The sequence below is a fragment of the Cricetulus griseus genome, chromosome 10 (genome assembly GCF_003668045.3).
Source record: "Cricetulus griseus strain 17A/GY chromosome 10, alternate assembly CriGri-PICRH-1.0, whole genome shotgun sequence".
Lineage (NCBI taxonomy): Eukaryota > Metazoa > Chordata > Mammalia > Rodentia > Cricetidae > Cricetulus > Cricetulus griseus.
In genome coordinates, this window is record NC_048603.1 from 12,744,158 (window position 1) to 12,761,766 (window position 17,609).

General features: G+C 40.6%; 1 protein-coding gene across 19 annotated transcripts in view; it reads right to left on the minus strand.

Moving 5' to 3' along the window:
• Window positions 1–17,609, minus strand: part of LOC100752044 (regulating synaptic membrane exocytosis protein 2) — a 390,889-nt gene that overhangs the window by 307,382 nt on the left and 65,898 nt on the right. For 12 of the 19 annotated variants that reach the window (XM_035449578.1, XM_035449595.1, XM_035449596.1 and 9 more), the window contains exons 2-4: window positions 17,114–17,146; window positions 16,529–16,615; window positions 1,312–1,522 (exon numbers count right to left, since the gene is read on the minus strand). In XM_035449578.1, the coding sequence (XP_035305469.1) occupies window positions 1,312–1,522; window positions 16,529–16,615; window positions 17,114–17,146 (331 nt within the window). The remainder of the gene's footprint in view (window positions 1–1,311; window positions 1,523–16,528; window positions 16,616–17,113; window positions 17,147–17,609) is intronic. The other 7 variants (XM_035449594.1, XM_027431481.2, XM_027431480.2 and 4 more) reach the window with 1 other exon arrangement.

The window sequence follows — 17,609 nt, forward strand, 5'->3', positions numbered from 1 at the left end:
ACATTCAAAAGTCAGTCAATACACCTTGCCATCTTAAAGAAAGTAAAAAATAAAAACTAATCTCAATAGATGGCAAGAGGCATTTGGAGAGGTCCAGTGCCTATTCAAAATCTTAAGAAAAAGAATTCTTAGCAAATTTATAAGCAACATTATACCTAATATTGAAGACTAAATACATTCCTTCCAAGACTAAGGATTTCTGCTTGTATCACTTTTACTTAAAATTATACCAATGTGTTAATTAATATGTACATATATACACACACATACACTCAAACATATACACACAAATACATACATTCACATATGCACATACATATAAATGCACACACACACATACGTGCATGAACAAACCATCATCAAACCAAGAAGAAACATGAAAAGAAACACAGGATTAGTTCTGGGCAAACAAAACATTGTGAGAAACAATAAGAAAAATGAAGACATGAAACCACACAGGAGAACTAATTCCTACAATTATTCCTAAGTAATGTGCATACAGATTAGCTCTGTATGTCAGAACTATCTAAGTAATTAGTTGGTGATAAGATATTAATTAGGGCCAGGAGGTGGTGGTGCACGCCTTCAATCCCAGCACTTGGGAGGCAAAGGAAGGCAGCTCTCTGTGAGTTCCAGGCCAGGCTGGTCTACAACACTACACAGAGAAAGCCTGTCCTGAAAAAAAAAAAAAAAATACTAATTAGGAAAGAACTTCAAAAGAACTTAGTGCGAAGAGCATCTGTGATTCTGTAATACTGGTTTTGCTAATTTGACAAAGTGTTCTATGAGTAACATTTACATATGCACTAAGTGGATAAGTGTAGATAGAGCCTAGTATAAATATGAAACAACAGATCTTTAAATTCCATAGCTGAATGCTATTTCATCAATACAAAAACAGAAACACAGTGTAGCTTCCAAAGCTACAAAACGAAGAAAAGCATCTCAGAGCTGGAATGGTCCTGTTTCAAATGTTCCAGGAAGAAAAAGGATCTACCAACTTTGTGAAAGTGTCGTAGTCATAGAGAAATCTGTATCAGAGTTCTGAGAGTAATCTGCTGTGTGGCTATAAAAACCAATCTTTGCCTCTCTGATCACAGAGTTCTCATTTCCCGTAACAGAGGACAGATAGATAATTAATCTCTAAGTGTCTTAACGGTGAACGAAAGGCAAAGCCTTAACCGTGAGTTAAGATTACCTCTGACATTTGGTAAAAAACTAAAACTTCTATCTAAGTAATTCCAGGTATCTGGTCCGTTCCACTCACAACAAGCTGAACTGTTGGAAAACGATCACTTTTCAGGCATGTACCTTGTTTGAGCGTAATGACACTCGGCCTCCACAGCGAGCGCAGAACTTGGTTTGGCAATAGGAACAGTTATGGCCGCATCCATCAGCAAATTTTGTTTTGTGGCAGATCCCACAGGTTGGGGCGTCGCCCTTCTGTTCCTGCTGCTGCTGAGACTCCTCCCCCATCTTCTTCACCTGCTCCTTGTACATTTCAAACTGTTGGTGCAGCTTCCTGTGAGGCGAAACGGGGTGGACTTAAAAATCGGTTTTCTGATGATCAAAGAAAATCACAATCCATGGACATAATTGTATAATCAAAGCACACAGGATGAGATTAAAAGAGTAAAAATTTAATTTTATAAACTACAGAATAAGATCTGGCTTGAATGGCATATTACATCATTCAAGTGTTAGAACTAGTTCTATCTTTATTTAATATACATATTAATTACAAAATTATGCTTGTAGAACATTCCCTTGAATATTAAACTAAACTACTACTACTACTACTACTACTATTACTACTACTACTACTACTCTTATTTTTCAACAGTTTAGCTTTGGAAATACAGGAAGACAGTTTTATCCCCACAAAGAAGCCATCACCTATTGGGTTAAAAACCAGAGACACAGTGTCAACTGGAGTGAACGAGACTCTCCACAGAGATAAACACATCTGTTCACCAGTCTGAACACAACTTAACTGTAAAAAGAAAACACTGCCAGATATCCTAAGCCTAACAGATGGAGTTGAGCACAAGAGTAAAACCTGGTATAGTTTAAAATTAAAACACTGGAACCTATGGTGCTATCTCAGCAGTTAAGAGCGCTGGTGACTCTTCGAGACCACAGCTGGGGGTTTCCAGGCCCCACCCATGGGTGGTTCACATGGCCTGTAACTCCAGCCCCGGGAGCTCTGATGCCCTCTTCTGACTTCTGTGAACACATATATGCTTGCTCATACTCACACACAGACACACATACACATAGATAAATAAATAAAATGAATCAAAAAGAAAACTAGGTTAAGATAAAGGACATCTAGAAAGTTGTATCATTTACTGTCATTATTTCTATTATATTTATGAATACAATTTTAATGTTTAATAGCTATAATTAACTTAAGATTTAGAAAACTGATGGGAGTGTTGGCACAGTGGCACACCCCTTTAATCCCAGCCCTCAAGAGATGGGGGCAGGCCTATAAGATCTCTATGCAGATGCTTCCAGCTGTCTTTTCTAGCCATCCGCCATGGTGGATGGATGGAAGGCCCGAGCTAACATGGGGTTAGCTCATTAAAAAAAAAAAAAAAAAACGAGATGGGGGCAGGCAGAGTTTAATCTGAGTGAGTTTCAGGCCAACCTGGTCTACAAAGTGAGTTCCGGGACTGCCAGAACTGTTACACACAGAAATCCTATCCCAAAAAACCACTAAATTTTTTTTTAAATATTTAGAAAACTAAAACTGATATCACTCAAATCCTAACAATGACAAAAGAATGACAATCTACAATACCATAATTTAATTTGAGCTCGTCAGAAGGGAAGTTATCAGGCAAACAATCTAAATTCCAAAGACTACCAAGTCTAATTGTTCCATCTCTGGGAAGTTACAGGAGACGGAAGTAGCACCATACTGATAGCTAAAGGGAAATCTTCATTATTGGGGGCGCTGTTTATTTGTCTGTTTGTCTCCAAGGATGGCCTCAGACTTGCTGTTTGTCCAAAGATGGCCTGCACTTCTGATCCTCCAGCTTCAAGTCTCTAGTGCTGGGATTACAGACAAATGCAATCACATCCATTTTATATGACTGTGGGGACTGAAACTAGGGCTTCACACATTCTAGGTAAACACTGTATCAACAAAGCTACATATCCAGACAGAGATCAGTTAAATTTTTAATAAACTGTGCAATGGCAAACAGCTAAAGATGCAGACTCAAAGAAGGCTTTTAATCACAAGTCCTAGCCCACAGCCTTCCTCCATTAGTGCTCTGGAAGACTTGAAAACACAGCCAAGAAAAATAAACCCCTGCTTTTGGGGGAGTGCATATTTGCAGACATTAAAAGGTAAGCTGTGGCTGCTGAGGTACAGACATGACTTCCTGATTTTGCTAAAAGAGTAAAAGTTTTATTTAAACCATGAGGAGGTAAAGCTACTTAAGATGAAGGCAAAGAGTCATTATAGCTACAGACAAGGATGAAGGAAACCCTTTGTCTACAGTGCAGAAAACACCCGGGGTCCAGGACCCTACCCAAACACACATACAAAGCATCCGTCATTGCTAGGACATGGGGAGCTCCTGCCCCCAAACTGGATACACAGCTAGAGGTCAAGGCAGACTTCTTCCCATGGGCAGGGGAGACCAAGAGCTCATAAGATGACCCCATTCTCAAGACCAGGTGATGGGACCTGTCAAAACCGGAAGGAAGAAAACGTCCCTATGCAGCAATCACCAAGTAATAAGCATCAGAAGTCAACCACATCTGAAGACTCAAGCAAGTGGGGAGAGATACATGTAGCCCTCATAGGGAAGAGTGTATGTAAAACAGCAGCGTCCCCTACCCAGCCCGAGTTACAAGGGAACACAGAAGCAGCTCATAGCCTTTGAAGACTTTTATGACTATGTGGCTCTAAAGACAATGACAGCAACATCAAAATCCAAAGCTATCTGAATTCTTGGTTTGCTTGATGTTCCAATTCTCAACAACAACAGCCTGACAGAAAGTGTACTCCACATCAAGGTATAAACACAACTCAAAGATATAGCACAAAGAGATGAAAACAACAAATGAATGATCTATTGCAGGAAATACAACACCTAGATTCAGAGATGACACAGACTGGGGAATAATTACATTTGGGAGGGACGAGGGGTGGAACATGGAAGGAATGGGAGGGAGACAGAAGGAATGATACAATTATATTTTAATTAAAATGCTGGAAATAATATTAGAATACAGAATCCATAGAAAAGGTGGACATCATTCATGAACACAGCGGGAATTTGAACAGAAAATAGTAATAATGTAAACGGTCAGATGCAAATTCTAGAATGAAAACTATGCTATCAAAGTGAAGAATTCCTTCGTGAGAAGACTCTACAGTAAGCTAGAAGGAGAGTTGACTGATAAAAACTATCCAAAATGAGACCAATAAAGGGATAAGAGAGGACAGAAAACAGCAATTAATGTAGTAGGTGAAATAAAAGCCCCCAGAAGACAACGTTTAAAGCGATAAGGACAAGGGACTATACAAAAATAATAAAAAGACACTAAGACAAAAACTCCTCAGAGGGGCCTTATAAAAATACCCCAAATTCTCATTCATTGTTCCAGCAGACACCTCTCTCGCTCTCTCATCAAACTGCTGGAAACCAAAGATAGAAAACTCTGAAGGCAACTAGATAAAACTAAGCATGAATGAAAAGGTCATAAGAAAGCATGCTACTGTATATCCCAATTAAAAATTAAAGGGAAAAAGTCTACAAAGCAACTAGAATAAAATTTAGTCACAATAACCACTCATCATCTACCAATGGGTATCTTATGTATAACAGATAATATCCGCTTATCAAACAATATGAAAGATTTCCTTCAATGAAAAAAACAAAAGTCAAGTGTAGGCTGACTATAAAGACTACCTCACCACTAAGGACACCCAAATTAAAAGTAAGACTGAAAGTATTCCATCCAAGTAGAAACCCACAAAGCAAAGAGAGTTTTGCCTTATATCTGATGAAATAAACTACTATGTCAAAAACTATAAAAAAAAACTCTTATAGAAAAATTCCTCAATAACATATATGAATTCTAAGTACTGAAGCAGCACAATAAGGCAAATATTAGGGGATTACTAATGAAACAATTTAAAAAAGAGAGAGTAATGGGCTCTATTAGCTCATTGCCAACAATTATAGAGCATATCAACAGAAAACCAATATGGAACAAAGGTCTTGAAGTGCACTTTAGTTCAAATGGGGCAAAAATAAGTAGTTTTTCTACCCCAAAATAGCAGAATACACATTCATCTCGAGCGAGCACACACAACACTCCAGGATAATTCACATGGTGAACTACAAACAAGTCTCAGCTAATTTGAGAAAACTAGAACCACACCAAAGTGTTTGTTTGGGATCTTAAGAAACACAAAACAATGTAAAAGATTTAAGAAAATTCACAAGTATGGGGGAATTAAATAACACGCTCATTGTTAACTCGCCATCCGTTGTTACAAAGAAAACTCTTATAATGACCTACAGAGTCTTGAGTGTATAGGCAATGTGCCAAATGATAATCTGTCAATCAACGGTGAGCTGCACATACAATGAGAGTTCCATCAAAGTATAATATAACCCAGGTATATGGGAGACAATCTGTGTAACTTTGTGTAATTATACTATATGACACTTGTAGAGTGATGAAGTCATCTAATCATACATTTCTCACAATATAACCTCACTGTTATGTGACATGTGACTGTACAAGGGACAAGTCCACATTTTTAGTTTTATACATTTTATTTAAATTAGAAACAATCTTATTTTACATATCAATCCCAGCTCCCTCTCCCTTCCATCCTCCCATAGCCCCCACCTACCGCCCCCATCCCATCCCCCATCCACTCCCCTGGGAGGGTGGGAGGGTGAGGCCTTCCATGAGGGATTATCAAAGTCTGTCAAGTCATTGGGGGTAGGGCCTAGGCCCTCCCCCATGTATCTAGTCTGAGAGAGCATCCCTCCATGGGGAATGGGCTCCTGAAGTCCGGTCGTGCACTAGGGATACATCCTGGTTCCACTGCCAGAGGCCCCATAGACTTCCCAGTGCTCCTAGCTGACCCACGTTCCAGGGGCCTGGTTTGGTCCTATGTTGGTTTCCCAGCTGTCAGACTGAGATCCGTGAGTTCCCACTTGCCCAGGTCAGCTGTTTCTGTGGGTTTTCCCAGCGTGGTCTTGACCCCTTTGTTCATCACTCCTCCCTCTCTGAAACTGGACTCCAGGAGTTTGGCTCAGGTCTTAGCTGTGGATCTCTGGTTCTGCTTCCATCAGCTCCTGGAGAAAGGCTCTAGGATGGCATTTAAGGCAGTCATCAGTCTCATTATAAGGGAGATTCCTAGTCGGGGTCATCCTTGTGGATCTCTGTTCAATGCCCTAGTGCCAGATCTCTCTTTAAACCTACAGTGGCTCCCTCTATTGATGTCTCTTTTCTTGCTCCTCTATTCCCCTCCCCACTCAATCTTTCTGATCCCTCATGTTCTCCTCGCCCCTTCACTTTCTTCCCCCCTCCCCCCTGCTCCCAATTTGTTCAGGAGATCTTGTCCCTTTTCCCTTCACTGGGGGACTGTGTATGTCTCTCTTAGGGACCTCCTTATTTCCTGGCTTCTATGGGAGTGTGGGTTGTAGACTGGTAATCCTTTGCTCTATGTCTAATATCCATATATGAGTAAGTACATATCATGTTTGTCTTTTTGTGACTGGGTTACCTCGCTCAGAATGGTTTCTTCAGAGTTCCATCCATTTGCCTGTGAATTTCAAGATTCCATAGTATTTTTCCGCTGAATAGTACTCCATTTAGTAAATGTGCCACATTTTCTCTATCCAATCTTCGGTTGAGGGGCATCTTCCAAGTTCTGGCCATTACAAATAGTGCTGCTATGAACATCATTGAACAGATGTCCTTGTTGTATGAATGTGCATCCTTTGGGTATATGCCTAACAGTGGAATTGCTGGATCTTGAGTTAGATTGGTTCCCATTTTCCAGAGAAACCGCTATACTGATTTCCAAAGTGGCTGTACAAGTTTGCACTCCCACCAGCAGTGGAGAAGTGTTCTCCTTTCTCCACATTCTCTCCAGAATAAACTGTCATTGGTGTTTTTGATTTTAGCCATTCTGACAGGTGTAAGATGGTATCTCAGAGTTGTTTTGATTTGCATTTCCCTGATGGCTACAAAACTGTTTTGGGCTACATTTTTAACCCAAGGCTTTACATTATTTCTTTTGTCTCCTTCTAAAGTCTGTCATTTAACCCTTTACCTGCATCATGACGCATCATTGCATGTTCTCTCTGCCTTTAATTCTTATTTCTCTCTCTAACCCTGTATCTTTCTGTGACATCTATCTACCTGTCTACCCACCTACCTACCTATCTGCCCCTTCATCTGTGCAGTCCACGCTGGCCTAGACCTCAAGATCTTCCTGCTCACACTCACAAATGATAAGATTGAAGTGTGTGCAATTCTATGGAACAGAAGAAAGCCTACTCAACCTGAAATCTCACCTGAGCCACAGCTCACTAGGCACAGAGAACATTGCATTTTTCTAGTTTCTAATGAAGTTCGTTCAAACGGATTGCCACTTGATCCAACTACTTATTTCTATCCTTTACCAAATACTATGGGTTTGGCTTACTATATTTTTCTTCCTAGTTTGAAGGAGTATCATAGATACCTTACATATAATCCTTTATAAATTTAAACAGAGCAAAATCTTCTCCAAGTCAGTGGTCTAATTCTTACTTTGAGTAGTCAGGATATCAGTTTCTTCCCTCATCATTGTGATTTAACTGCTGGCTCTGTAAGTTTGTGTGGGTGTGGATGTGCGGGCACATGTGTGTGTGTGTGCTCACATATACATGTATGTGCACTTACCTGTGTTAATCACAAAACTTCTCCAATCTCTTCTAAATAACCTTACAATTTTACTTCTCATAGCTAAGCTTTGAATTGATCTGAAGATTATTTTTATATGTGATACAGAGATTTAATCCCAATTTCTTTATATAGATATTCTACTTCCTCATCATCATTGATTAAGGAGTTAATCTCTCTTCCACCAATTTGTGTAATCAGTCTATCATATATTAAGTTCCATACATACAGTAATGGACACTGTAACTGTATTTCACTGGCAGTGGTGTCCATTCCTACTCTACAACAACACTATCAAAAGCAAACAGAACACAATGAACGGTCTAGTAGATCTTAAATAGATAAATTTCAATATGTAACTTTCTAGAAAGGCAGATAAAAAGTCACCACAATGCAAAGGGCTGCATTCTATTTCAGGCATTGTGGGCCATATATCTTGTGTCATGACAACTCATCACTGGGGCATGAAAGCAGCCATAAATAATGTTCAAATAGATGAGCTTGGATATATTCCACTAAAACTTTATGCACAATCCATGTTTATCAAATTCCTGGTATAAAGACAGCAGCCAAAGATATGATGTTGTGTTTAAAAGTACTTTACAAACTAATATTTAAGCTATACACAATAATGCATGAATTTTGTAGTGTTGGTACTTTTATTACTTCATAAACAATTTCTAATCCAAATTTTTGTGTATGTTCTATATCAATACTCATCACTAAAGAACTCATCAACTTCAGTATTTTCTAAAAAGCAAATGTTATTCTCTGTGAGCTAACAGAACCTCTAAATCCGTGTTCACTGCTGTTCCTGACATTCTCATCCCAGCCTCATAGTTTTGTTGCCGTTTTTTACACACTTGTGCTTCTAAGCTCTCCACATTCCAGTCATTTACATTGCTATTTTACAAGGTATCTGTTGTAGGTGTGCTCTTTAAAACTTCATACTGACTGTGAAGTCATACCTTTTCTTATTTCTAGAATGACGTTGAGTTTATTTTCCACAGAGTTATCATATAATCTCTATGGATACCCAACCTCTGAATTAATTTTTGAGGTAGTTTTTACATGCTGTATTTTTGCTATGATTGAGATTATGAAGTTGTTGCCCGTTAATGATCTTGCACTGAATGCTTGGTCCTTAGCTGTGGACATAGCTGTGGAGGTTATCAGCATGCTGGGGGGTAGGACCTAGCTGAAGGATGGTGGTCATTGGCAGTAGATCCTAAAGCAGTGATTCTCAAGCTGAGCATCAGATGTCGACATTACGATTCATTACAGTAGCAAAATGACAGTTATGAAGTAGGAACAAAATGGTTTTATGGTTGTGGGTGACTACACCATGAGGAACCGTTTGAAAGGGTCGCGGCACTAGGAAGAAACAGTGAAAAACACAGAAAAGCAAATCTAGAAAGGCAACTTTAAAGACAGCATCTCTAATTCCATGCTCAGGATTATTTTAGATGATTACATAATCTACCCTCATTTTATGACATTGCATAGAGAAATCAGTATGTCATTGAAAATATTTAACAAAATGATCTCAAATGAATTAGATATTGCACTGAGTTTAGGCTAAAAATACAGCCAATTTTTTAAATCTGAATTTTTATGGCAAGAAGACAATTACATGAAGCCTGATTTCGATGTCTATTTGAGAGACCCCAGAGTCACAGCCCTCCCCAGCTTGCTTGCCTACCATGTACCATTCCCCAGCACCAATCTGGGACTGATTAAAGTGTAAGCCCAGAGTCACATAGAGAACTTCTGGTAGGAATTCCCAGAGCTCATTTCCCTACAATACTCCTTCCCCTCTTTCAGCAACCCCCACCCCAAGCCACTGAGTCTCAAGTCCTGGGCCATATGCAGCAAAACAAGACCATAATTAAGAGATTTCTAGGAACAGTAGGGATTTGGTGGGGGAGGACAGAGGGAGAGAGTACTGGGAGAGACAGCTGGAATTGTGGGGTACCTCATGGATGAGCTAGAAACCTAGAGCAAAGGAAACTCACAGGAATCTATAAACTAAGAGTCTAGCTAAGGCTAGCAATAAGGTGTACAGAGCCTGAACTGGCCACCTCCTGGTTAGACAAGACTTCCAGTGGAGGGTTTGGGACCCCAGCCCAGCCACAAAACCTTCACCCTACAAAGTGTCCTTCCAGAAAGATGGGCCGGGGTAAAGGTGGCATAGAAACTGTGGGAGTGGCCAACCAGTGACTGATCCAGCTTGAAACCCATGCCATGAGAGGAAACCCACCCCTGACATTGCCTGGGGAGCCAGGACCCAGAGGCTGGACAGCCCAAAGACCTAGGGTAGAACCAAACATGACTGCAAAACACAAAAACAGTCCATGAGATGATTCCTAATGATATTCTGCCATACTCGTAGACAAGAGCCTACAATAATCACCATCAGAGGAACTTCATCCAGCAACTGATGGGCACAGACGCAGACCCACAGCCAAATATCAGGCGGAGCTGAGGGAATCCTGCAGAAGAGGAGGAAGAATGATTGTAGGACCCAGAGGTATCAAGGACTAGAAAACCCACAGAATCAGTGAACCTGGGCTCACAGAGACTGAACTGACGACCAAGGAGCCTGCGTGGAGCTGAACTAGGCCCTCGGCATATATGTTCCAGTTGTGTAGCTTCATTTTCTTGTGTGACTCCTAACAGTGAAAGTCAGATGGGCCTGATATTCTATAAACCATAAAAAACAACAGATAACAACCCAGACTATTATACCCAGCTGTGGTGGGTTAAATACGAATGCTCCCCCGCCTTAGGCGCATAGATTTGAACGCTTAGTCACCAGGAGTGACAGTATTTGAAAAGATGAGGTGTGGCCTTACTGGGGGAAGCGTGTCACTGTGGGTGGGCTTTGGGGTTTCAAAAGCCCATGCGAGCTAGTGCTCTCTCTCTCTCTCTCTCTCTCTCTCTCTCTCTCTCTCTCTCTCTCTCTCAAGTGAATCAGGCTGTAGCTCTCAACTACTTCTTTAGCACCAAGCCATTCTCCCCACCATGATAACGTGCTAACCCTCTAACACTGTAAGCCAGCCCCCAATTCCCCATTAAATGCGCTCTTTTATAGGAGTTGCCTTGGTCATGGTGTCTCTTCACAGCAACAGAACGCCAACTAAGACCCCATCAAAGCTATCAGTCCCAATAAAATCAAATGTAAACAATTCATGTCCACAGATCCAGCTATAAGGACACACTAGAAGAACATTTTAGCATAAAGAGGTTAACTGCACCCAAGAAGACACAAGGAATAATCTCAGAACAGTTAACCAAAAAAAAGTTCTAAAAAACCACAACAAAATAATAGGAATTGATACACATTACTCAATAACAACTCAGTAGTTAGTCTCAATTCCCCTGGATTTGAAAACAGGATCCAGCTTTCTTCTGCCTCCGAGAAATCCACCTTCACGTCAGAGACAGACACCACCTTCAGCTTGCTACAACACACCGAGTTACCAGGCAATAGCCAACTTGACATCAGATGCTACCCAGTTATCAGGAACGGCTGGCCAAAGAGATCCAGCAGACTCCCCCCAAACAGTAACACAGGTTATTGCCAATGATGTGGTCACCCTCTACAACCTGAAGCCCAGACGCTGTGGGGGAGGATGCCACATTCTTAAGTCATTAAACATGAAGAAACTGAGCTGGCAACCAAACGGGAGCTTCACTGCTATCGACTGAAGTACATAATGCTGCAAGGTACTCTCCACACCGTACTAGAGAAGAGAACTTATCATCACTGTCACCCAGCTGTAAACACTGTGAGCCAAAATAGAAACCTGTTTGCAAGATACGTCCACTGAGACACAGCAGCAACACAAATGGTGTGGAAGTAGCCAACCGTTCTTTATTGGAGTGAAGGCCCACTCCATGACACCAAACACACACCTGGCACTGCTAACACGGCCAACAACCTGAGAGCAGACAGGTCATGGGCCTCAGGGGGAAACCTAGCACTATTGCAAACCTCATCGGAGAAGCTTCTTGCTTGAGACAGTCATTAACAGAGACCACAACTGGACAGTGTGAAGAGAGTGAGAAACTTAGGAACAATAAGCCATCAATGGGATGTCTTTATCACTTCCTTCTCCTCAAGGCTCTATGGTCTATGCAGAATAAGGGACCCAAAGATTTCAAGACCCAGAGGTAGTGGCCAACAGCAAGAAAAAAAAAAAGTGTTTTCAAGACACACTGGGGTCGATGCACACATGAACTCACAGAGACTGCAACAGCGCTCACAAGAGCTGTGTAAGCTCGAGTCAGCTTACACAATGCCAGCAAAGAGAAAGGCAAGTGGGCACAAAGCCTCAGCTCTGGCTGAGGAGCTAGCTGAAACTGGTAGCCGCTGCAAGAGGGGAATCTCCGCTTTCTTCAATAGAATAACACTGGGAACATCAGCCAGACTCCAGGACTGGCTCGATGCCCAGGAGTAAATGACGATCACAAAATGCATTCCATGACTTTTTGCGCTTTGGGGTTTTGGCATTTTGTTTGGGTGTGTGTGTGCGTTTGTTTTCTTTAAGAAAGAGAAGAAACATGAATTTGATAAGGAGAGAGAATCTGGGAGAAGTTGGAGGAGGTGAAAGAATATGGTCAAATTAAATTGTATGAAATTCTCAAATTGGAAAACCATTTTTGGAAGAGTGGGAAGTATTCATATCAATGTAACGTTCTCTACTAATATTATGCTTTTCTCTTCGAGATTATAATATAATCAACTTGTCCCTTCCTCTTCCTCCCTCCAAATACTCCCATACACCTTTCCCTGCCTTCAAGTTCATGGCCTCTTTTTTCACTGGTTATTTCACACATACAGATATAATCCTAAATACAGCACGCTCAGCCATATGTTATTTGTATGTATGTTTCAAGGGTTGGCTGTGTGGTACTGGATAACCGACTGGTGTGCTCTTCCCTTAGGAAGAACACCTCTTCCACTCCCAGCATTCCTGAGTTGTCTGTGGTTCTTTGGGTAGGGTTGACACTTCATGGGCTTTCCCTGCCCACTTAGGCATGTCCATCTTGGTCTCCTTATTCGGCCCACATTTGGGCTGTCATGCTGGTGACACTTTATTGGTGACGTTGGGACATTAGTAGGAGACATAACCTCACAGCAAACTCTCTGACTCTCTTTCTCTTAAGAGCATCTCGGTGATACAAAGATCTTGCTTCTCCAGCTTTTTGCTTTGTTTTGTTTGGCTTTGCTTTGCTTTTTGTGTTTTGAGATAGGACTTTGATCGATAATCCAGACTAACTTCAAACTCGTGATTCTCTTGCCACAGCCTCCCACGTGCTGGGATTACAGGAATGAACACACTCGGCTGCTTCTGTTTTATTTATTATGCTACCACAATATCTGGAAAGTAATTAAACTGAAGCTATTGAAGTCGAGCTCATATACATATAATCATCAGATACAAAGTTTTTGGAGCTTTTATCCTATTCAGGATATGAAATAATCCTAAAATTAGAGGCTGGGATTAAAAATAAGTAAAACTACTTTCAGTTTGTGATTATAATGAGGGCGAGAATGGTTATACACACATAATCCTTCTTGACTCCTGGGGAAAGTGTGTTCACAGCTTCTCTGAAATCTTCTTCCTAAAAAAACGACTTAACAAACCCAACACTGAATCTCAGAAGATGGAGATGAACAGAACTCACTCTACAGTCACTGTGGGCACAGATACTCTACCTCCAACTGGAAAAGCGTCTTTAAAAAGGGAGTATTAGGAAGAAAGGAGGTGTTAGGGAGTAAAATACTTTTATCCCCTGCCACCGAGATAAAATACCATGCCTTTAAAAATAAACAAAACTCTGATAACATTGTTTATATTTCTTTTGGGGGGGGGTGTTGAGACAGGGTTTTTCTGTGGCTTTGGAGGCTGTCCTGGAACTAGCTCTTGTGGAACAGGCTGGTCTGGAACTCACAGAGATCCATCTGCTCTACCTCCTGAGTGCTGGGATTAAAGGTGTGTGCCACCACTGCCCGGCCATTGTTTGTATTTCTAAAAATTGGAATGACTTAATTATACTTAATCGTGGTCAACATAATTAACTATTATCAGAACACAGTCCAAGAGTGGAGCCATGTGAGGAGAATTCTGAGAGCTTGTAACAGAAGACTCCAAGAAAACCAGACAAGAGTCTTGTGACCTCAGTTTCTTCAAAGCACGGGACTGATCTTGGAATGTCTTTCGTGACCCTGTGTAGCAGATAGGCGTGAGTTTACTTGCGATTATTCATTACAACTGGCAACTGTTATTTGTTTACAAGTCTCTATGGGAAAACATGTTTTTGCTACATGGGGTTTGTTCTTCTGATTGGTCTCTGTACTCAGGCGACTCTTCCTAACCCTCAGAGAACAAACTGTCTGACGCTCTGAATAAAGTTGGCTTCTTGACCTTGATGCTCATTTCCAGATATGCTCACTATATAACAAGTCAGTTCCCTGCTTACTGTCTATTTGTGCATCTCTCACGAAATGCATCCTTTGCATAAAAAACAGCAATTAGCACTTTCATCTCATAGTAAAATCTTCACTCAGTATGCTAAGTCATACACTGAAGTGCAGGAATTATAGACCTGTACATGAGAGAAATACCACATACTAGTTATGGTCCATATTTATTTATTTATTTATTTATTTATTTATTTAGCTATCTATTTATTTTAGTCCTGTATTGAACCACAAAGAATTTCAGATGGTTCTAAAGTACACAACAGAGGCAGTCAGTTTTAGGTTATTCAGAATGAAAACGATGCTGCACCTATAAATATTTGTGTGCAGCAACTGCTTGCACCATTTCACAACTATTTTGACCATAACCAGTCAAGACCAGTGAGTGAGTCAGAGTCTATATGGAAAGAGCTTTTGTCAAAATTATAGTCAGTCTTCAGAAAAAAAATAGAAATAATAAAGGAAATGTAAAATTAACAGTATGTTTTTCTTTTTGAGATAGGGTCTTTCTAATGTAGCTCTGCCTTCCTGGAGCTTGGTATGTAGACCAGGCTAGCCTCGAACTCCCAGAGACCTGCCTGCCTCTGCCCCCTTACTGCTTAAAGGTGTGCACCACCACACCCAGACAACATTAACACTATTTTTAAAGTCTTCAATTTCCTCTGGCATTAGCATCAAACCATACGATCAATACTTTGAAGGAGTGTGTCTCCTCTTCTGAATTAATAACAGGCTACTCTGTTATTTTAAGTTTTCATCTCTGATCCAAGATTCTGCTATGTTACATACTGAGTAAACAAACAAAAGAGTCTATGTAAGACACTGTCTGATCTTAACAGATACAAGCGCTAAGGAACTCGGTGGACTCAGAGTCAAAAGATCTAGTCTTCTGGGAGAGAAATGAAAGAAGCGGCTAAAAGAGAAGAGAAGGAAAAAAAGAGAGAAGAGGGAGAAATAAAGGAGAGGAGGGGGATATGAGAGATGGAAGAGAGACAGGAGAGACAGTGCTTGTTCAACAATTAGTCCTTTGATAAAAGCTCCCAAATATGAAACAAATTCATATTTGTTAGCTTAAAAAGACAATCCATTTTTCCTGAGCTACTGAAAATTACTTTTCAGGAAAATCTGTAAAATCCCCCAAAAGTATATAACCTTTAGAAGAAAAAAAAATAGTCAATGGCTCGACTGAAACAAAAGATATGTTAAGCAGCCTCCGACACAAACGAGCATTCTTGTAGAAATGTACTGAAATAGTAACTAGTATTAGAGTTATTCTTACTGCAACAGCTATTCATTTGGCCGATTTCCATCAAAAATAAATGAAAATCAAATGTGAACTAATTATCGCAGATGTTACCATTGCTCGCTATTCAGAGGTTTCCTCTCTTCCTGTGTACATGGTTAGACATTTTAGTTAACGAGCTTGTAATAAATTTGGATCAATAAGCTATAAGCACAAATGACTTATTCAACTTTCCCCCTATGCAATTAAAGATAAGTAACAGTGAACAACTTCTTCAAAATGTTTTAAACTCTATCAACAGCTAAATGAAATGGAATCCATGTTTCTAATGTTTCAAGTCATCGTTGGAATGTATGACCATATTCCCAAATTATGCTTTATAGTCTAATAAAGTACTCAGTGAAAACAGACTTGATGGTCAGTTAAGTTCTGTTAACAGTGTTGGGATCTAATCATGCTTGGGTTCTCAGGGTTATTACAATAAACAAATCCGCTTAGCCTCTTAAAACAACTCATCCAAAACTATTTGACCAAACAACAATTGAGGAGTTAACACTTCTTACTGTCCTCTAGCATTTTTGTTTAGAGACTCTCTAGAACATTCTACACTGTTGGAGAAATGTATTTTTCCTGGGCGAATGCAGCTTACATATTCATTAAGCCAGGGGACTCCCTGTCCTTCCCCGTTAGCCTCTGTTATCCCTGTTTTCTCGTAAGGTTTCCATGGAGGAACCAGTGGACTTTACCCTGCGTTTCCCCGTCTGCAGGCACGTCATTCATGGGCAGAACTCTCCTTACCCTCTTCAGTTATTGCCAATCACAGGCAGTGTCTGGTCTGTGCGGACCAGCTTACTTACGTCTGGGGTTCCTTTGCATTTGGTTGTTTTTGCTGGGGCTGAAGAACGTTATTTACCAGTTCAGTGATCCCACTAAAGGGAAACCACCTGTTTAAATAAGCAAATAATGTGACTGAAAACCAAAAGAATAACAAATGAAGACTCAATGCTCTCTACCCAAAATAATTAAACACACACACACACACACACACACACACAGAGAGAGAGAGAGAGAGAGAGAGAGAGAGAGAGAGAGAGAGAAGCACAAAAGCTACAGCCAATGGAAATGTGAGCTCCAGTTATCACCAGGCAATCAGGAGGGAGGGAAATTAAATTTGAACACTTGACTAGTCCACAAGCAAGCAGCAAAAAAAAAAAAAAAAAAAAAAAAAAAAAAAAAAAAAAAACCTACATCCAGTCACTGTGTGGATGGAGTAAGAAGCTGCAGGCAGCTCTCTTACAAGCAGAGAGTCAGAAAGCAGAAGGCACACCAGCTGCAGCCTGTCCAGTATTAGTGGGGGCTAATACCATCAAAGGCGCAGAAAGCAGAGGGGCGGAGAGGAGCCCACAGGTCCAGTCTACGGCACTCAGAACACATTTACTTACTGTGTCGCCTGTGCTTTGCGTTCTCCTTTGACCCTAAAAAAATAAGTTTGCACAACTGAGTGCACCGCACTAAGCAGCAATTCCTACCTACATACTCGTGGTCATACCCAGTGGACACAAAACTCAGGAATATCACACAGAAGAGTTCACTGCTACACCGTACGTTAGGATTGAGCATTCCAATCAAGTTTACACCCAGGGGGAGAAAGACACAAGCTGGCTCGTTGGGTTTCTCTTTTGCTTGCGGTGCTAGGGGTAGAACATGAGCCGTACACATGTTAGGCAGTCATGCTGCTACTGAGCTACAACCCCGGCCCAGGATCGACTGTCCTTCTACTAAAATGCTATTGCTCTTTAAAGCAATGCTTTAGTCACAGATTTCGCCACATATTTTTACTTTAGGGTGCCAAGTAATATGGTAATATTAACTAAAAATAAATAATTTCCACTTTTCTTTTTAGCTTATTTTTTAAAAATAAGTTGAGGTAAAGCCTAA